At 57.4% G+C, this 21,358-nt stretch overlaps 1 protein-coding gene across 1 annotated transcript; it reads right to left on the bottom strand.

Annotated features, from left to right (window-relative positions):
* Positions 1–966: 966 nt before the first annotated feature.
* Positions 967–18,966, bottom strand: MPP1 (MAGUK p55 scaffold protein 1). The gene is made up of 12 exons (XM_065689978.1): positions 18,725–18,966; positions 12,537–12,680; positions 12,137–12,215; positions 11,102–11,187; positions 10,351–10,419; positions 7,112–7,308; positions 6,756–6,862; positions 5,998–6,078; positions 5,412–5,492; positions 4,785–4,987; positions 4,344–4,418; positions 967–2,326 (listed from the first exon to the last, which is right to left on the bottom strand). The coding sequence occupies exons 1-12, from the start codon at positions 18,824–18,826 to the stop codon at positions 2,150–2,152; spliced, it is 1,401 nt and encodes a 466-aa protein (XP_065546050.1). The 5' UTR covers positions 18,827–18,966; the 3' UTR covers positions 967–2,149.
* Positions 18,967–21,358: the final 2,392 nt, after the last annotated feature.

The raw sequence follows: 21,358 nt of genomic DNA, 5'->3' as shown, positions 1-21,358 counted from the left end.
GACTGCAACACTTTCAGTTGCCTTCCATGGCTTTGATAGCCAATATGCTCAGGAAGGCTGGAAACTGGGATGCTGCTGGGGGGCAGAAGCGAAGTGACCAGTATGCTGTACTAAAGGGCTGTTGGGACTGGAGTCTTCATGAGGAAAAGCTTGGCCAGAGGCACCTCTGCAAGGGGGCACGGGCTGTGGGCCTCGAGTGGTTTCTTGTCCTGATTTCATTATCTGGGGTGGCTTGCTGGGAGTGGGAGGTCTCTTCTCACAGGGGTAATGCTGAGCCAGATTTTGGCCCCCTTTAGTGGGATCCTTCCACGTGGGAAGGATCCACTCTGCTTTGTTCAGAGCTTCATCCCTGCAGAGATTCTGTAACACTTGTCTTAGCCTCACGCATTGCTTTTAACCGTCTGACACTAGAGATACATGCAGGCAGTGGGGCCAGCAGCTGGTGGCTGCCCGAACCTGAGCAGAAAGAAAAAAGTCAATTTTTATTTACTCTTTTTTACATAAAAATAAAAGCCCTATTTTTGAATGGGTGATTTCCTTCCTCATCTGCCTCCTGTAAGAGATCAGTGCTCTGTTCCTGGGGAGGGGAAGCAGCTTAATGCATGTGCATGCTGCAGCAGGGCAGGTGAACAACTGCCCCTTCTGCCCAGCCTTTGTGCCGCTCTGCTGAAGAAGCTGCTGGTGCAGAGAAGGGGTTATGCTGATGTGGGCCATGACCAGAGGGCCCTTTGTTGCTGGTTGGGGCTTCACAGATGCCATAGGGCCACCCTCCACTTGGGTAAAACCCACATGTACCAACATGTGCCTGGAAGCTGGGTGTTCTCTTTCCTCCTTTGCCTGTGCTGGAGAGGTCTGATGGTTGCTGGAGGGACTTTTTGGTACTGGTCTGCCCAACCTTGTGTGTTAGGGGCAGAGAGGTGAGAACAGACTTCCAGGAAGCGCTCAGAGGAAGAGGTACACCACCAGTCATGGCAATGTCTCAGCACACGTTTATTGCTGCTCATTGTTTCCCTGCAGTGGATCAGAACAAAGGTCCCTATTGCACATCGATTATGGTTTTGGCATCCTTTAGGAATTGCACAAGACTTCTGAACCCCTTTCCCTTGGCTGACTGCTGAACACACAAATGAGAGAGTTCACCTAAATGATGGCTATGGTTTGCCCAGGAGCCAGGGTGATGCTTCCCAGACATGGTCACGGTGGGGTTTGTGCTTCACTACACTCCTGCAGGAGGATCCCCTTTGCAGGGATGGCTTTTATGCTCACATACAGTGTGCAAGTACACCCTAGACTGGAGAAAGCATGCCTGGATGATCTTTGTAGAGATGCTGTTTCTATTGCATGCAACTGCTGCTTGTGGCTAGATTTACCCATTGAACTTGTCTGTCCCTCTGGGGTTTAGTCCATGGGACTTCCTTGGCTGCTGCTGAGGCGGTAACAATCCAAGCTGCACAGTGAGAGCTGAAATACACTGAGCTTTTACAGCTACAGTTGCACAGGGGGAATCACACAATTCCAACCTCAGAACATGGGCTGAGGCCTGCCTGGGGGTGGCATGCTCCATGCCACCAGCATCAAATCCATGCTCTGCTTTTCCTGCCCTTTCCCATGTGTGAGGGGGAACCCTTAGGTGTAGGAGCGCTGCTGTGGTCTGTGTGAAGCCTCCTAAGCTGTGGGTTTCCTTGAAGCCTTGCAGCCTCCAGCCAGGCTGTTGAGGTGTTCGTGGCACAGTGTGCTCTCATGGTAGGGGACATCTGCCTGCAAAGCCTCTGCTCTGTCACTTCCCTTGGGACTGATGCAGAGATCGTCTTGGTGCTCCAGCAGGACTGAGCTTTCCCCTGCCCAGTGAGGTGCGAGCTGTGCTCTGAGCTAATGGGGTGCTCTGGCTTGGCTGTAGCCACTTAACTTAGCACTGCATTGTGGTACCCAGGGAGGCAGCTGTCCCCTGGGCATTCCCTGTCCTGCGTTCCCTTGGGAGAGGGGATCTGGAGATCCTGTTGTGTGTGTCCCCCAATTGAGACCATATCCGTGGAGCAGCAGAGGAAGGGAGTTGTGCTGGGCTGTGTGTGGATCAGGGAAAGCTGAGGAGAAGGTTTCTCCCCATGGCTGCAGGATGGCTGATGGGAAGCGGCTGGGGTCGGATGCTCTCTCAGTAGACCCAGGAGACAGGCACCCACTGTGGGGAGTTGCAGGCCTGCTCAAAGGCTTCCTGCAGCACCTGGAGGCTTTCTTCCACCCCATTGTTGACCAGCGAGAGGTCGAAGTAGTGTGCGTATCGGCTCCGGATGCTCTCCGAATCCTTCCGGAGCTGCTGCAAAGCCTCTGTCTGCAAGAAATGGGACAGTGGATCAGGAGGCTGGGGAGGGAGGAGGGGAATTTCACAGCCCGCCCCAGCAGCCAAACTCCCTCCAACTACCACTGAAACAGCTCAAGTGGTTGCTAAGCATCAGAGCATCCATGCAGTCTGACAAGACAGGAGCTGGTGCATTGTCTCTGGGAGTGTGTGTCTGGGAGTTTCGCTGGACTTCTATGCCACTCTGAGAGCATCAGGTTATCTGCTGGAGTGATGACAGAGCTGTCACACATTGGTCTGGTATTGATCTTTGAAATGGTTTGTGGCAGGTCCCTAGGAGAAGGTTCACCGAGCAGCAGGCTGCCCATTACCACACTATGCAGTGGAACCAGCTTGAGACCTGAGACTGGTTTCAAGGTAGGATCTCTGCAGGATGGTCTCTCCCCACTGGCTCTTACCTGGACAGCACCGGCTAGCAGGCTGCTTTTGGCTGGGACAGATTTTGTCATAGTAAAAGCAAAGCTGCCTGCCTCCTTCAGCCAGTGTGGCTGTTCTGCACAGCTCTGCAGCTAGCAGGGGCATCCCAGCAGGCTGTCTCTGTGTGCCCCTCAATAGCAAAGTCCAGACCCATTTCCACTTAATGTCACCAACAGAGCTTGAAATGCAAGCAGCTCCCTGCTTCTGTGCGTGGGGATGGGCAGAGCTTGGGATGCAGTTCTTGCTGAGCTCTGCTGTGTGCTGCCCAGCAGCTCATGGGGTGGGCAATAAACAGTGTGCCTGGTTCATATGAGCTCTGCCAGCTCATGTTTTGGCTCTGTTGCATCCCTCCTGGTAAGCAGCTACCTGAGCTGCAGCAGCAGCTATATATAGTGCCTCCACCAGCGGGGCTGGCCCTGCCCACTGCGGCAGAGCCAGCTCCTCTGCCTGGAGGCAGCCGTGGGGTGGGATGCAGCAGGCTGCTCACTGCCCTTCCTGGCCTGGCATTTGCCCCCCCAGCCTTCTGTAACTGGCTTTGCAGCCCTCTGTGTTCACCGTGCTGCTAAACGCCTGTGTGATGCTTGCTCTGCTGCATAAACACTTGCCCTGCAAACTGTTACTTTAAGCTTTACAGGCACCAAATTAGCAAGTTAGGAGAGGTGGTGCTGTCTGGACACAGAATCACAGCATGGTTTGTGTTGGAAGGGATCCTAAAGCTCCTCCAGCTCCAACCCCCTGCCACGGGCAGGGACCCCTTCCACTGGAGCAGCTTGCTCCAAGCCCCTGTGTCCAACCTGGCCTTGAGCACTGCCAGCGATGGGGCAGCCACAGCTTCTCTGGGCACCCTGTGCCAGCGCCTCAGCACCCTCACAGGGAAGAGCTTCTGCCTAATCTGAATCTCCCCTCTTTCATCTTAAGTCCCTTTCCCTTTATCCTGGGGGAAAGTGCCTGGACATAAGACCCGGAGGAGCACTGCTCTGTGGGTTTCCCTGTTCTCCCATCACTTCCCATTTCCCTGCAGAGATTAGCCCTTGTGGGAGCTGGTCCTGTGTCTTGGCAGGGCAGGCAGCACTGCTCCCTTCATCCCTACATTAGGGGCTTCCTGGGCAATGGCAGCATGTGGCTGCTAGCCTTGTGGTGCTGCATGAGTTAACTGCAGCATCAGTACTGCTTTCATCCCAGTTTTGAAGAGATGAGCAGCTTAATGAGGCAGAGAATGAAAGGAGCTGCTGTATGTGTGTCTCATTTGCATAGCCAATGGCAGGATAAATGTTCCTGCTCTGCAGCACTGCTGCAGCTGGAGATGGCTCTGGGTGCTGGGCTGGACACCCCACTACATGTTAGCGGCTAATAATACCGCAAGCATAAGGGTTGTTGGGGGGTGTCAGCCTGGGAGGGAGTCTACAGCCACAGGAATCACCAGTTCCTGTTTCTCAGGTCGGCTCCCCTGGACCACAAGGATCAATGCAGCAGAAGAAGCTGATACGGAGCAGAGGGCAAGCCCTGGGCTGCTGCAAGGACCCCCTTGTCCCCTCCCCTGAGCAGAACTCGGGCTCAGGGCCCAGCCCCTCACCTGCTCTGCCTTGTCTGTTGGGGCAATGAACACTATGAATGGGGAGAGCTCGGCCGTGCGGACGATCTTCAGGCTCTGTGGAGAGAGAGAAGGGTGCAGTTACAGAGGGTTCCCATGGGGAGGATATGAGGGCACCCCCAGCCTGCTCTTGAGCTGGGTACTGGACACAACCGCCACTGGGAAAAGCAGCACTCACACACTTGGTGCTGGAGAAGGGAAAGGGACCTTGTACGAGCCCAGTGCTGGCCCTGCTGTCACAGCCAGATGTGTGCTGTGACAGGGAATATCCTCACTGCACCCATATGTGGGAATGGAAATGCTGCCCCAGCGCTCCCTGGCTTGTTCCTTTGTGAAGGGTGGGTGGGCAAGGGGAGGGCAGGGACAGTGACAGCCAGCACACAGGGACTTCAATTGGTGGCCACCCCATCCCCTGCTCCCTACCTGAGGCTCAATGTCCAAAATAGCGACCTTGTCCTGCTGGTGGATCTTGTGCACTGTTTCAAACTTGGTGCCAAACATGTTTCCCTGGTAGCTTCCAAACTCCAGGAACTCGTTGGCTGAGATGTCCCGGGTCATCTCCTCGGTGGACACAAAGTAGTAGTCCTTCCCATCCACCTCATTCTTCTTCTGGGGCCGTGTGGTGTCTGCACGGAGAGGGACATGGTGGGTGCTGGTGCCCAGAAGGAACAGGGAACTGAGCAGAGCGGGAAGCCTCTGCTCTGGATGAGCTGGGCATCCCACCTTCCCTTGCTGAGCATGAGGTTAGCGCACAGAGGCCCTCAAGACTTGGCTGTACTAATCCCCTTTCCTGCCTGGGGCAATTAGGGAACCCAGCAAGCCCAATGAGAGCCGTTAGGATGCAAAGAGTGAGGTGTCTGCAATGCAGGTGGTAGCAACCCTGCAGCCATTGGCAGGCTCAGCCCATGGGACAGCAGACAGGCTGGCCTCCAACATCAGGGTCTTGGTGGCACTGGAGAATTATCTGCCTGTGTCCCATCTGCTGTCAGAAGGCCCCGGCTCGAGGAGGTGACAGGAAACGTGTCCTGTGCCTCTGCCCTGGGTACTTACAAGGGGGTGGGTACATGAACTTGTCCGGGTTGTTGCTGAGGAGAGCGTTCTTGATGTGGCTACGGCCCACACCGCTGGCCCCTGCAGACAAGGAGGGATGGAAGCTGGAGATGGGCTCGGAGAAGCCTGCGGAACAGTGCAGAGCTCCCGCAGCCTTGCCCAGGACCTGCTGTCTGAGCTGGTCTGTGGTGTATTCCAGCCCTGGAAGTGGTGCTCCCTGCCCTGGGCACGCTCACCTATAGCCCCAGCTGGAGAACAGACTGGTGCCCGCTGAGCTGGGCTGCCCATGGCCACAGCACTCAGCACCCACAGTGCTCAGTTTGAGTGCTTGCCCCAAAGGCAGCTGGGCAGACCAGAGCTGCTTTCAATAAGAATCACCCATAAAGACACTCAGGAGCCGGAAACTCCTGAGTTAACCCAAGCCCAGCATCGCAGTGCAGATGCCAGACCATGTGCAATGCCATGAGGAGGTCAGCCTCCTTGGTGCCTGCTCCAGGTAGAAGAAACGCTCCGCAGAGCTCACTAAGGGCCACACTGCCCCAGCCCTGTACGGTCCCCCCAGCATCCCGCGGCACACAGGACCTACCGATGAGCACCAGAGTCTTCCTCTTGAAGGCAGGCAGCCTCACCACCTCCTCATAGGAAACCACATCCAGCTGGTCAAAAACTGGAGCAGAGGAGAAACAAGAGCGGTCAGAGCTGGTTTGGCTGCAGCAGCAGGGCTATGTGTGTGTCAAACCAAAGTCAGGTCCTCGGGCAAATGGAGGGAGCACCAGGACTGGGCTGGGAGCTCATCGCTGCTTGGGGAATAGGGCAGCTTGTGGAGGGCCATGGGGAGCTGGACCAGCAGCCACCAAAGGAGAAGCCAGGGCAGCTCTCACTCAGTAGCTCAGCCCAGGACAGCAGGAGCTGGGAGCTGCATGGGGGGGCAGCAGGGAGCTTGTTGCTGGGGGAGCTTTATTTATTTTGCTGATTTATGGCCTTGTTTGTTCCTGGTCGGAGCTGCAGGCCAGGCTGGGAGCCAGCACATCCTCAGGCACCAGCCTGGCACGAGGCGTGCTTAGCACAGGGTGTTTGCAGGGTCCCTGCCCCACTGGGGACACAGCAGCTGTGGGGAGCAGTTCAGGCTGCTCCCTCATTGCAGTCCGCAGCCCATGGGGTTTGAGGCTCAGGAGCCCAGCCTCCCGAGGAGCTCAGTGCCAAGAGCCATAGTGGTTGTCACTGCACAGAGCATAGGAGCTCGGTGCCTGGGCCGTTTGGTCTGACTCCATGGACACATCTGTCCCAGAGGCAGGGGTGATGGCCAGCACTGGGGACGGAGCCCACTGCCCCGCTCACACTCACTTGAGCTGTGCTTGGCCAGGTATTTATCTTTGCACTTCTTCTTCTTCCCAAAGGGGCTGCAGCTCGGGGATTCGCTCTGACCGGACTGGGTGACGCTTGCCACACGCCTGCCAAGAGAGGAGAACACCACCATAGCCCAGCCATCACCCCAGGCCCTGGGGGAGCAGTGGGATTGTCCCTCAGGCATGCAAGGGTGCCTGCTGGGACAGGTAAAGGCTCACCCTGTGGCAAAGGAGACATCTGCCTCCTCTTCCCAGCACTGACACTGGTGTCACCCGACACAGCCACGCTCCCGATAGCGCATGGTCACTGTTCCCACCTCCACTCCCAGACCCAGACCAACCGCAGGCCCCTACCACTCCTGCAGCTCTGGAGAAGGGATGAGTCCTGCCGACTCGGTGCAGGAGCCCTCCACCCTGCCCTGCCACCAGTTGCTGTCGTCCTTGTTTATGATTTGAATCACGTCACCGGTCTGAAACTTCAGCCCCGCTTCCTTGCAGGGGATCAGGTTGTCTTTCTTGGGGTCATAGTCAAACTGCGCCCTCATGAACATCTGCCAAAGAGAGAGCAGGCTGGCATCAGCACAGGCACGCAGGGTGGCTGATCCCAGCCCCACATGGCAGTGGAGGGACCCCAGCCCCTGCTGCTTTGCACACCCCATGAGGCCAGGTAGGGAGAAAGGAGATGCAGGAAGCCTTGGGGGAAGCTCATGAGCGCGGCGCTGCAGTGAGACATGCTGGGAAGAGGGAGGAGGGAAGAAGGAAGGAGGATGGCATCTTGGCCCTACTGGGATCCACTGAAACAACTGCAACCTCTAGCATGCTCCACAGCTTGAGCTTGGACCCTAACATGTAGCCCCTCCCAACTACACTGCTGTGTTAGTGAGCTGAACCAGCCAGAGGGGAGACCAACACAGGGTCTGCAATGGGGTGAGCAGAGAGAAGCCATCAAAACAGTGTCCCCCACAATCCCACGTCCTGGGGACTGCAGGACAGCCACATCTCAATCCCCAGCTGCTGTGCCCTGGCCTCTCCCCAGCACTGTGCACCCCACTGCATGGCACAGGGCCCTTGGGGAGCCCAGGCAGAGCTGTCCTGTCCATCCCTGCCTAGGTCTGTCCTGCAGCATCAGCCACTCTCACATTATGTTCCTCACAGCTGAATGGGAAATGAGCTGCTGCTGCTCCCAGGCCACTGTGCCCCCATCCTGGGGCTGGGCAAGCCCCGGGCACCAGGAAAGCACGGGAAAGTGGCCTTCCCCTGTTCCCTCCCTCTTTGAGAGGGAGTCCACAGTGCCTGCTGCCACCAGGGCAGACGATGCTGCTGCCTCCCATGGCCCCAAGCCCTCCTTGGGCTCTCACAGCCCCTGAACATCTTTGCAAGCTCAGGAAAGGAATGGCATTACTGCCTTTTGCACATGGAGCTTGCTTTCCAGGAAGGCTGCTCAGGAAGAACAGACTGTCAGGGAGCAACAGGATGGACGACAGTCACTATCGCTGGGAGGAGGGCAGAGCACGCGTGTGCACCCGGTGTCTTCTGCACTGCTGCTTGCTCTCGGTGCCTGGGTGAATGGTTGCTCACCTGAAACGCTGCTGCAGCCGCAACAGGTCCCTGACCCGGGCACCCTGTCAAGTTAGTTATCCCAGAAATGCAGCACGTAGCAAAGGGGCAAAGGGATTCCTGTGCGGTGATGCCTATGTCCTGTGCTCAGGTGAGATAGGCAGGGCCTGGAAAGTCATCCTCACTGGGTAGGGTAAACCATGCTGTCCTTGTTGCACACAAAACCGTGTCCCACAGTGCGTCCTCCTTCAGCAGTGCTGCTGGAGGCACAGGGCCAGCAGGACATGAATAATGGCTCCCTTTCAGTGCCAGAAAAGCAGAGCATACGGATCAAGCTGTGACATGAGAGCTCACAATGGGAGACAATAAGAGTGGAATCTCCTTTCAGGATAAGGACTGATGCTTGCTTTGAAAGCACTCTGGCACCAGGAAGCTGGCCACCAACACATACACACAAGGGATGCACAGCAAGCACTGCCTGGAGCCCTCTGCCCCCACAAGCCCCAGTACCCCAAGGCAGACACGGGTCGCTTTTGGAAAGGCCCTGCCTTACACCTATTAGGAGTCAGCATCAGAGAGCTCCAGGCATCACCCACAGACCGCAACGGGCCAGCTCCAAATGGAAGCTATTTGCCTGCCTGCTGCCTGTCCCCTCCCTGGGGCTAGAAGCCCAGGTACCAAGCAGGTACCAGCATAGGAAGCCCTGGTCTTTAAAGCCAGAAGGCTGCTGTTTGTGCCTGGGAACATGTTGGAGGTGACCTCGAGCGCCCACAGTGGTCAGTGCATTAGGATCAATGTCAAGAGACACTCAGGGGCCTCAAAGGGGCTGGTTACCAGGCTGCAGGGCAAGCCAGGTGAGGGGGGTTTGTGATGCCGGGACCTGCACTGTCCTGCCTGCCGGGCCCTGGAATGAAGGTCATCACAGGGATGCAGTGAAAGAGAACACTCTCAGCGATGGACTGCAACAAGCAGAAACACGGGCAGCCCGTGAGCTGACAGCACCAGGGCCCTGGGCACAGCAAGAGGAAGGACAACTGCTGCTGGAAGGAGTTTGCTCCCTGTGTCCTTCCCTGAGCCCATGGCCCGTGTTGGGTGAGTCAGCAGCTATGTTCTTTTCCTCAGAGGCAGCTTTTCCCCTGGCACTGAGCTGGCTGGGTCAGGCCAGGGAGGGCAGACGGACAGCAGGGCAGGCATGGGGCTGTTTGATAAACAAGCATGTGCAAGGCTGGGTGAGCTGGAATGGGGACAGCGTGTGCTGAGCAAGCCACGGAGGCAGCTTTCACTTGTCACCATGTTCACACGTCACTGCTCTGTGTAAGGAAAGGGGGTGCCATGGGCTCCCCCAGCTCATCCCTCTGCCTCTGAGCTCCTCTCCCGCTCCTGCCTGTCCATGATGTGGTGCCTCCACTGGGGTTGGCTCCTGCACCCAGAGAGAGGACAGCATCCTGCGTCCCAGCCACCACACACTGAAGCCTTGCCATAGGAGCCAGCCCTTCCCTATCCTGAGCATCCTGAGCCGCAGCAGGACTCCAAAGGCAGAGCAGGGCAGTGTCACGGTGTCGCAGCACATCACCCCCACCCCAGCAGAGGCAGCACAAGGAGCTGCCTTCCTCTCCCCCAGCGCTTCCGTCCTCCCACTCGCTGCTCACAAGCGTGCTGGTGGCATCCGGACCTGCGCCACCCTCCCTGCACTGATGCACTGAGCATCAGGGACGGCGGTTCTGAAGGTGGCAGGAAACTCCCTGATGCTTCCTGGTGTGCACAAGCTGCTGCTTTATCACCACCAAAGACTGCACACACGTACCGCTGCGGCTCGGGAGCCCACATTCCTACATTGGGTAAATGCATCCACACGGGGCCGAATCTGCTCGTTTGCAGCAACCTAAGCACAGGATGGGTCCCTTCATCCTCACTGGCAGCCATCCCCATGGCTCAGCACAGCTCTGTCTCCAGCACTGGTCCCCTGTGCTTTGCCCTGGTCCCTCCCCAGCCCCACAGCCATGTCCCAGCACAGTGGGTCTGGAGGCTGCACTTACCTGGAGGGCAGGCAGGCGGCTTTGCTGGTTGGGAATGACTTTTATTGAGACCGTGCCCTTGGTTTCTTTCTAGTGAAGAAGGAAGGGAGAAAGAAGAGTTGGAGGAGGTGGTGCCTGGAGGCAGCCGGCCTCTCACTCCTTCCCTCCTGGTGACATTAGAGGCACAGCACTCCCTTGCCTGCCACAGACCAGATGCACTGTTGCTCCACACCAAGACCTACATGGTCCTGTGGGTGTAACCACATTCGGAGGCTTGGAGGGGCCTTCTGGGCCAACCGTCCTCAGGAGGCAAGGACAAGCTCCTCCTTGGAGCAGGGATGTCCCAGCAGGCAGCAGAGGAGCACGGCACAAAGCTGTCTCCAGCAAGGGCCTATCAGGGTCACCATGACCTCAACAGCAAGAAAACAGCACCAAGGAGACCCATAGGAGAGCCTCAGGTCTGCAAGAGCAGCCAGCCCCAGGTCTGGAGTTGTATGGCAGCCTTGGCAAGGAGAGGTGGTTTCCAAGCCCCACACACCTCAGGGCCCCAGCCAACAGCCTTCACTGCTGCTCCCAGGGCCAGAAACAAGCAGCAAGCCCAGACCACCACGGCTGTATAGAGACCTGGTGCTCGGCTGTATCACAGCACCCTGGTACAGCCACACCACACTGCGGCACCCCTAGGAGGGGGTGAATGCTGAACCAGCACGCACACCTGCAGGCCAAAGGGGGTCTTTCCTAGGGAACAGCCCTGCCAAACACGGATACCTACCAGCATCTTCTGCAGCTGGTCAACCGAGTGGTTGCTCACACTCTGCCCATTGATTTCTATGATTTCATCACCCACGTGCAGGGAGCCTGCCAGCAACAGGAGAAACATCAAAGTGCAGGACTGGACAGGAGCCACTCATCAAACCCAACACAGCTCCACCAGCCTCCGACCCCCTGGGCAAGCTGTGGCCAGGACACTGGGGTGTTTGCCTGGAGCCCATGGGGCCACACATGCCACCTAAGCACATGGGACTAAAGCCCCTCCACCCAATACATGGTCTTCATATCTAGTTTGAAGGTCACCAGGTTGCTTTCCGCTGTGTGTCTGTCAGTGCTTTGGACTGATCAAAGTACCTGTTTCAACCCCATGTACCTCACCTGCAGCCAAGTGACAGCCTTGACTTGCAGTCTTGACTCTGTGTTTTCAGTTTATATACCCAGCCAGATTACAGCCTCAGATATACTGCTATAAAATCAAGCTCCAATAGTGTTACTGGAATGACTCCTATGTTATTTTGGCAGGGGTAAGCTCAGACTTCCCACTTGGATCCAAGGCTGGAAAAGGGACCTCTTCTTCTAAGCACAGAACATCTCATTTCCATGTCCCCTTGGCAAGACCCAAAACCAGAAAATAGCACCTATTTATGTCTTTTGGCACCTTCATGTGGTCTGCAAAGCCAATCCACAGCAAGCCTGTCCCACCTGTGCACTTCAGGATTGGGAAGAGCTTCCCATGCAGTCTCTGGGGTATGACCCATCTCTTGTTACAGTGACCCCATCACGAGATGGAGACAGACGGTCCCTGGTTCCTTTTTGGGAGAGCCCTTCCCCCTATCCTTTATTTCTCCCTCAAGCCTCCAGTGCATTAACATGCCAACCATGCAGACAGACCAGCGAGTCCTGAGCTCCTGGCATATCCCTGCTGGAGGAGCGGACACCGATGTCCTCATCGCAGGGGAAAGCCAGCAGCGCTGGGGGGCCACCCTATCTCTGCAGACGTGCATGCCACACACGGCCTCTACGCGGGCCTCGTTACCTTGTCTGTGAATCATGCCCCCGTGGAAGATCCTGGCCACCATGCAACTCTGCTTGTCGTTGAGCTTCAGCGTGATTCCCTGGAAGACAGGAAAATCCGTGACCGCTCGCTGCAGGGGAACAGCTCCCTCACTGTCCTCTCCAGGCCCGTGTCCATGGTGGGCTGCGCAGTGGCTCAGGGGAGCCGCTGCAGCTCCTCTTGGCACAAGCATCACCACCCTTTGATGGGACTTGCTCCCACGATGGACTTGCAGGATCCAGCACCTTCATCCCACGGCTAAGGGCTCCAGTGATCTCCTGCCTCCCCTGAGGCCAGCCTGTTGGCACGGCTCTACCTGCCCTTCTGCCCCCCCGCCCCGCGTGCCACCAGGCTTTGGGACTGGGATCTTGCCAGCTCTCACCATGGGCTCTTCCATGACCTTTTCGAACTGGACGAGGCGTATCTTGCGCATCTCGCGGCCGTTGCTGTGGGAAGGGCTGCCCCCGGTCACTGAGCCGTTGGTATAAATGTCCTCAGTGATGGCGTTCGGGGACTGAGTGATGGCCTGTCGGGGCAAAACAAACACTGGGGTTTAGGGGCCTGGGGCTGCCGGCTCCCTGCTGTGGGGCTGAGCTACTCCACCACGTTAGGGTGCAAGTGGGACACAGGGGAGCAGAGACCCATGGGCTGGAGGACAGGACTGGAAGAACAAGAGAAGAAAAAGAGTTCAGGCTGGATATAAGGAAGAAGTTCTTTACTGTGAGGGTGGTGAGGCACTGGAATGGGTTGCCCAAAGAAGTGGTAAATGCTCCATCCCTGGTAGTGTTCAAGGCCAGGCTGGACAGACAGAGCCTGGGGTAACACAGTTTAGTTTGAGGCTTTCCTGCCCATGGCAGGGGGTTGGAACGGAATGATCTTAAGGTCCTTTCCAACCCTAACTATTCTATGATTCTGTGAAAGAGCTTCACCCTTGAAGATGTGGATGTGGGCTTGATCTGCAGTTTTCCAGCCTGGGAAACACAGGAGGTAAGAAAACTTTGGATAAGCTACAGGTACCGGAAGCCAAGAGCCCATACCTGACCGTCTTCTGCAGCAGTAAGTCCCAAACACTATCTGCGTCTCGCTGCAGCATTTGGCCCACAGCTGGCTTGTTGCAGAGCATAAAGCCCAGGACAGCTTCACCAAGTGAACGGAGCAGTTTATGACACCCCTGAGACCAGGGCCAAGCTCTGCTCTTGCTCAGCTCACATGTTCAACCTCTCCTCATCTACACCAACGGCAACTGACACAGTGCGGAGCCACGTGCGCATCCAGGCACTGAAGGCAATGTGCTCCCAAGCAATCCAGAAACTCCCTCTTTCCCTCCCCAGCTCCTAGCAACAGACCAGCACCGGGAAACCAAGCAGGGACTTTCATCCATGGGAAACCCTCTGCTCTTACCCAGTTCGTAACCCAGCTCTTACCCAGTGCTCCCAGCAGCGCCCAGTTTGGGAACCGCAGCCGGCAAACCTGCGGGGACACCAGCAAGGTCCTCGCTGGCTGTAGTCCTGCACCAGCACCGCGGCCACAGCGCGCCCAGCCAGGCACAGCCAACTCTTCTCCTCGATGCACTGCCAGCATCCAGCGGAGTGCCAGGCCCCTGGGCTCCAAGCCAGCGGCTGGGAAGTGGTGCCCTGACCCTGTGCCCCCGCTTGCTCTCACCCACTGCAGGCACCCAGCCCAGAGCCAGAGGCTGCAGCCCCACTGCTGCCAAGGGGTGAGGTGCAGCCAGGCCGTGGGGAGGTCCATGTGGGTGCAACTGGGGTGAAAAGCATTGGCTGGTGGGGTGCAAGGCACGGCACTGAACCACAGCAAAATTGGCTTGGGTAGGGATGTGCCAGAGCGCTGTCAAGCTGCAACCAGCCCTGTGCCGTGGTGGAAAGCAGGGAGGGAGCTGAGGGCAGAGGCAGCAGAGCCAGGACTAGCCAGGACAGAGGCACTGGTAGAGAGCGATGGACCATGGGCACTGTTATAGTCTTGATCTTAAGCACTGGTGGGTCCGGGCTGGGACAGAAAGGATGGAGGGAGCCTTGTGCCCACACTGCAGCAACAGGGAAGATGTGGGATTTATTTTTAAGCCAACTACTTATAAAAGAGCCAACCAATCTCCTCCTCAGAGGAAAAAAGCAACCACGTGGGCTCCAGCTGCCAATGGCTTAAACATAGAGGAGGAGGAGGCTGAATCCCAGCCCAGATGCCCCCCCAAGCCTGTCTTGCCAACCCCAGCAGGGCACACTGCTACCATACCATGTGCAGGGCAGGGGGGCAGATCCAGCAGTGCGGTGCCGAGCCAGCTCTCTGCTGAGCCAGCTACTGGGATAAGGAAGAGGAGGATGAGGAACTTCTCCAGCCTTGCCCGAGGCCAAAGTGCCCGTGAGGTGGTTTGAGTCAGCACAGATCACGTTTATCTTGGTCAGGCCCTGGCAAAGTGCTTCCCCATGCAATCCCTGGCTTCAAACCTCCAGGCTCAGCAGAGCCCAGTGACCCAGGTCCCGGGCACAGCCTGCTCCAAGGGTTGGGAGTCACTGTCCCCACCATCGCTGCCAGCTGAGCCTCCCAGCACTCACCTTGGCTTTTTGCTGAGAGCTGGAGAAAGCACCCAGCCCTCGACGCTGACAGCTCTGTTGTCACCCTGGTGACTCCCTGAGAGCGAGCCTTGTCACCAGGGACCGGCTGCCGTGCCACCAGTCACTTAATGGCAGCTCTGGACACAGCAGGGTCCTCCACCAACCCCCAGACAGAGCCATGCTGGGATGGCGTGGGCTTTTCCTGACCACACTGGGCAACCAGTGGCAAAATGCCTGGCATGCAAGGAGGACCAGGAGATTCCAGCCCCGGTGTTCGGCATCCAGCAGCCACAGGACACGCGTGTGGCTCTCATGTGAGCCAGCCGTGCCTATCACCCACCCTGCACTCTTCCAGCAGCCACCAGGCTCTTGTCTGGCTTGGCCCAGCATAGCCTGTGACCTCAAGAGCCTTTCAGTTCGTGCTGGCAGCCAGCCATACCCGGCTACTTACGTTCTGCTCTGCAGGAAACATCTGCGAGTGCTGCTAAGAGCCGGCTCTGAGCTGGTCACCGCTGGGGCCAGCCTGGGGGCACACGTGGGGCGAGGAGGTTGTGGGGCTGAGCTGTGTGGCAGCCCCCAGGGGAGCTGCTCAGCCATACGGGTGCCTTGCAGCTGGCTGCTGAGAGCACAAATCCTCACGCACAATGGTGGCCACACAAACCGGCTCCACAGAGGTGAGCCCCAGCTCGTTGCCTGCCTTTGCCTCAAGAGCCCGGATTTCACATCCCCGGGCAGAGGGCAGGGCAGCGAATTCCTCCAGAGGGAATTCAATCAGTGTGGAGCAATCCTTGGCGAGGACCTTGGTGTCCTGTCCGCAGCGGGGTCACTCACGGGCCAGGGCTGCTCCGGCTGTTGTGCTGGCTCAGCCGGGCTGCGCGCCACGGGCACATCAAACATTAACCAGCAGCTTGTTTGCAGGAGGCTGGCGCAGCACCTGGGGAAAGCAGCGCCGCGGTGCAAAGGGCACCATTGGTCCCTGGGCTCTCCTTGCTGCTCGAACCAAGAGGTTCCAACACTGGGTGGTTGTGGAAGAGCAGGGCGCCCTGGGGGGACGCGGTCAGACGCTGCTGGCTTCGCCAAGCAGGCCCCCAGAGTACGGCAGCTCGGAGAAGGGAGGGAATCCTGGAGCTGGGATCCCCTGGGCTTACCATGTCGGCTGGCAGGGAGACACGCTGTGCTACCCACAGCGAGCCACAGAACCCCGGCTCCCTCCAGGAATCATTATCCCTCACATTATAATTACCATGGCCGCGTGCAGGCAGGCTGGTGGCTGTTTGGTGGAGAGATGTTCTGGCTCAGCAATCCCTCCTCCCACCCTCTAGTGCTCCATCCTCACCCCCCCCACCACCCAGCAGATGTGTGCATCACAGTCTCAGCACAGCTTAAGGAATACAGCAGTGTGTAAAAAGAGCGAACTAGCAAAACAGAACCGCAGCCTTGACTCTGGCAGCTGGTTTTGGGCTGCTCCAGCAGGCTGAGAAGCAACAGGGCACTCAGAAGTAATTCAACCCTGCTGGGGGCTACTGCCTTCTCAGGTCTGCCAGCACAAGGAGCAACCTCTCCCAAGACCCCTTCCAGCAGTATGGTCCAGGTTACAACAAACAAACCAGAAAAGCATTTAAACCAAACAGGATTACATTGCTAACACTGGGGAAAGGCCCAGCAACACCAATAGGCTGCAGAGGGAAGGGGAACAGAGCAGTTGTGGAGGTTAGAAGATGCCACCCGCTCTGCACGCCCTCAAACTGACTCTGTATCGTGGAGTTCTGCAACAGAGAAGGGCCAGGTTTTCATGGGAGCACGGTCAGTTTTCCTGAGGCTCCATTTTCCCCCCAGGAAAGGCTGATGCAGCCTCCAGATGTGTTTAGGAAACCAGTCACCTCCAGAGGAGAGCCAGTAAAGCCACAGCACCAACAGCAGAAACCCAAGGAGCTGCCCGGCCGCTCCATCCCCACCTTCCACAACAAGCCCTGCAAAACCACTTCTCCCCAGAAGCCGTCATAGACCGGAACATGGCAACACGAAATGAAAATGCATTTGGGATGGAGAGGCTGGAGCCAGCCCTCCACACTGCATTTTGGTCAAGGCCAGAAGTTGAGCGCAGCTTTCAACCACTAGTTTTGCCCGCAGTCACTTCAGGATTTGATCCCTCGGGAATGTGGCCTCAGTTTGCTTTGGAGCTGGTGCCAGGCAGACATCAGGAACCCCTGCCCGCAGGGATACACAGTGTCCCCTCTGCACCCACAGGCTCAGGTCTCCCCAGAAGCACCCTCTTTTTCTTTACCAGACTCCCAAAGGTCACATTTGATGCCCATTTTACAGCTGATCAATTGAGTCACAGGCGATAACGAAACATGCCCCAGGGCACCCTGACAGCTCGGTGCATAGCTGGGAATAAAGCCCACACCTTTTTGGTACATCTGTGTTTGCCAGTTGGGAGATAAGGAAAAGATACGGGCTCAGGGGAAGAGGGCAAGTGGCTCCCTCCACTTTGGCTTGTTTTCTAGCAAGCTTCCACACACCGAGGGCCTGTGTGCCAAGGGAGGAACACAAGAAATGGGGAAGAGAAACCTCCCGGCTGCTCTGTGTGACTCCAGCCGAAGAGCAGCCGGACCCAGCTCCCCTCCCCAGAGCTGCTGCTGGGTGCCCCTTTCCCACAGCATCCATGGGTCAGCACCATCTCTGTATGCCCGCGACAAGCACGAGTGGCTGGCAAGCTCAGGACATGTAAGTCCTGTTGGATGCCAGCTCTGCAGAGCTCCTCTTAAAAGACCCAAGGCAGATCCCAGCTCACCATCTCTTTATCCCTACTGGAATAAACATACTGTAGCAGCGGGGAGCTGTAGGCCAGCTCCTACATTTTCCATGCCCTCCTGCCTGGCATTGGTGATGTAGCCAGGCAGGCCCTCCGCTTGGATCCTGCAGGCGGAGGGATGGGAGAGCTCCTCTCAGCAGCTGCCTGATCCAGCCACTTGGCTCCAAAAGCTTTTTATCTTTCTTTTTTCTCTTTGTAAGCAGTCTGCCAAGGCTGAGCCATAAAAAGCGCACGAACCACTGGTGTGGGATACATCAGACAAGCCCCTTTTGGATGCCGTAGTGTCCAACAGGATGGGCCAAGGACAGCACTTCAGGACAATTTCCTCCCTGCTCTCTGAGGCTCCCCACAGCTGCAATAAGCCCTCAGCCCAGGCACATTATGCCATGGCTCCATCAGAGACTCCTGTTCAGAGCTGAAAACCTCTGCTGGGACAAAAGCACCGTCTTTAGCACTGGGAACTGCTGACCTTCTCCTGGTTGTACCCAAGCTACCCCAGATGACACCGGCTGGGGAAGGAGCCCTCCAAGCAGAACCCATGGCTCCTTCCCTGGAAGTGGGGTGCCAGCCCATTCCCTGTGCCAGAGCCGGTGTGTGAGGGGCTGCCTGCATCCTCCTTCTCTGGGGCCTAATGATCACCAGCACCCCTCCAGCCCATGCTGCAGACCTGGATGTTGCTCAAGCTGAATCAGCTCATGTGACAGGCAGTTCCAGATCAGACCAGCTACAACTTTGCAGCAAAACAAGCACAAGCTCCTCCGTGGCAGGATGCTGAAGCCTTCCTCCCCTGCTGCCTTCAGCTCCTTCTTCCCTCCCCAGGCATGCTGGCTGACCATTCCCCCAAGGTACCCCCAGCAAAGAACCCTGCTCCTGGGGTGCTGGGGACCAGCAGTGCCACATGCAAAGGCACAACCATGGGTGTCCATTTCCTGCCTGCCATCGGGTCTCTGCCTTAGGGGCCCTGCTCCCCTTGTGCGTGCGGGAAGGACGGGATGGAGAGGGCCCCGGGGCACAGGGTGCTGAGCTAAGGGCCAGCAGGGGAAAAGGGGGGCACGGGAAGGGCCACGCTGGGGCTCTCCGACCGGCCTCGGCAGGGAAGGGGCCCGAGGGATGGAGGGGTCGGGGTCGCGCTCTCCCGGCGGCGCCGCTGCTGGGGGGGGACCGGGGCCGCCTCCGGCCGCCGCTCACCTCGGGCTTGGCCCGGTTCTGCAGGAGGTGCTCCAGGTAGAGGTCGGACAGCGCGGTCCGCATGCTGCCGGCGCTGGCGCTGCGCCCCGACTTGAGGGTCATCCCGCTGCCGCTCCGCCGCCGCTCCGCCGCCGCCGCCAGCAGCTGCAGCCGGTTCCGCTGGCTCCAGCAGAGCGGCCCGGCCACGGCCCCGGCTGCAGCAGCGCCGCGGGCTGCCCGCACGCTCCGCCCGAGCGGCACAGGGGGAAGGCCGGCGGGCGGAGCCAGCGGAGGGGCAGGACCAGAGCCGGCCCCGCGGGCAGCGCCGCCGCATGGTGCCGAGTCCCGGCCGGGTCGGAGCCCAGCGGCCCTTGGTGGCGATGGAGCGGAGGGGATGGGGCTCGGGGTCCTCGCACCGCCAGCAGCGCTCAGAGCATCGCCTGGCTGCCACCATGGGGTCTCTTCTCCCCATCGTGTCTCTGCTGCGAACAGCCCCTGGGTCGTGCCAGCCCCGGATGTGCCCAAGCGCTGACAAGTCTGGATGCTCATGGAAGGCTGCATCCCTAGCAACAGCTCATGTGGTTGCCAAAATCACCGCAGGAGGCTGGGTCTGAGGCAGGCTTCATCCCCTTACAGGCAGGGCAGAGGTCCAGCAATGACATGGGGAGCACGTCTCCAAAGCAGTGTTAGTGCATAGAGGGCTCCCACAAGCTAATGGTCATCCCTGGGCCCTGCAGGTGTGCTGAGAGGGGTGTGCTGTGCTCTGGGGTGCCTCCAAGGTGAGGAGATCCAGGGACTTCTTCTCAGAAACTGAGTCTTGCAGCAGAACTCGCTACTGGGGAGAGCAGAGGGACACCAGGAAGCCTCTTTTTTCTTGGCTCTGATACGCAGAACAGCTCAAGCTGGATGCCTTCAAAGAGGGACCCGAAACAAAGAAATCCCTAGGGAATTACACTGTTACAATCAAAGTTCCTCACCCTTTCTTCATGCAAGAGTTCTGACCAGTAGTTAATATGACTATTTTTATATAAATTATACAGTAATTAACATGACAATTACCTAAAACCTAATGGTTTTGGGGTCTTCCTGTTCTTCACTGGGTCCCTTCATTGTCTCTAAGTGTTTTTTTCTTCTAGGCTTTTTTTCTCTTATCTCTAGGGTTGCTGTGTCAGCTGACAATGGTAGCAGCCTTCCTTGCTTCCTTATCTTCCAGTCTGAACCAGCTCTGGGGCCTTCTTTTACACAACTAGGTAAAAGTTCAGTGTATCTGGATGAAAGTCCACAGCTTGCAGCCTAAGGCTTCAGCAAATTTAGCTGCTAAAGCTAAGCAAGTTATGCTAAGCAAATTCTGTATAAGTACCATACATATTTATGGAGCATCCTCAGCCAGGGGCTGAGGCAACCTGGGAGGAGAGCAAGCCTGGCCTCTCCTGAAGAGAGTGCGTTGTTGGGGAGGAGTATGGACATACAGTGGGATTATGGGGCATGGCTTTGAAACATGCTGCCCGGAGCACATCCTGAGCACAGCCACCTTGGCTCCAGTCTCCTCCTGCACTCACAGGCTAGAAGCAAGCTGGCAACAACGTGGGGTAGGAGGCAAGAGAGAAGCCCTGGAATTAATCATGGAATATGTAGTAGGAGTGAGAAATGTGACAAGAGACACCTGACAGACAGAAAAGGGAAGTCTAAGTCTGTTCATTCCCTCTTGGTTACGTACAGGGAAACCAAGGCGGAGGAGGCGGTGAGCAGTTTGGTCCTAGTGCCATGGCTGAAGTGGGAATCAGGCTGGGCTTGCCCAGGTTCACTCCCTGTTGGCCATGGTCCCTGCTCAGGTGCTCTCTTCAGCATTCTGCTGCCTGTTTCGGTTATGTGCTGGCAACTTCTTCCGAGAATGGTGCCCATCTTCCCAGTTACAATACCTCCATATATCCTCCACATCCGGCTCAGGTAGGGGCTCTCCATCCAGCATGGGAGAAGCCATATTCAGAAGCAGCCCTGACTCATGACAGGGCTCTTTGAGGGTGGTGAATAGGCTGGAGCATCCCGTCTGAAAGGCAGAGGGCTTTGTGCTGGTCAAGCCTCCCCCTGCACAGAAACGTCTGTGGCCTGGGGAAGCTATGATGCATCTCAGATCTACATTGCGTGGGGAGGAAACAGCGTCTGGTCTCCATTCCTCACAAATGTCAAGAGATGCTTCCTCTAATGGATGCTGGAGCTTGGCAAGCTCTGACACATCTGCGTGCCTGCCCACGGCCCCTTCCCAGTGCTCTCCCTCAGCGTAGCTCCTACACTGCTTCCTGAGTGGCTGGAGAACATCCTGGAGCTGCTCGGGGCTGGCTGGTGAAGGCTGCTCAGTGCCTGCAGAGATTTCAGCCGTGTTTCCGCTTTGAAAATAACCCAGAGGGAGCTCTGGTGCAAGCAGCTTTTGCTCTGATCTAGCCCTGTGTCACCAGACAAATGTGCCACAACACAGGAGCCTGTTTCTGCAGGCAGGAAAAGTCTGAGCATCCACTGGTACAGGCAGGGCCCGTATCCCTGCTTCACCAAGCAGAGCTGGGTACCAGCCCAGAGAGACAAGGCAGCCAGGACCATACAGAGGAGCTGGTCCTGTGTGACTGATTATACCTACATCTGAGCCAGCTGATGCAGGGGGGC

This window comes from Lathamus discolor, chromosome 9 (genome assembly GCF_037157495.1).
Source record: "Lathamus discolor isolate bLatDis1 chromosome 9, bLatDis1.hap1, whole genome shotgun sequence".
Lineage (NCBI taxonomy): Eukaryota > Metazoa > Chordata > Aves > Psittaciformes > Psittacidae > Lathamus > Lathamus discolor.
Note: the sequence above shows the minus strand (reverse complement) of the source record. Positions and strands in the feature narration are given on the sequence as shown.

Bases quoted from the DNA above. Each gene is read 5' to 3' on its own strand.
- MPP1 (XM_065689978.1), bottom strand. From the start codon at position 18,826: ATGACCCTCAAGTCGGGGCGCAGCGCCAGCGCCGGCAGCATGCGGACC. The intron at 12,216-12,536 runs GTGAGAGCTGGC...CCTGTCTTCCAG, and splicing joins AGGTCATGGAAGAGCCCATG to GGAATCACGCTGAAGCTCAA. The intron at 4,988-5,411 runs GTAAGTACCCAG...CTCTCCGTGCAG, and splicing joins GTTCATGTACCCACCCCCTT to ACACCACACGGCCCCAGAAG.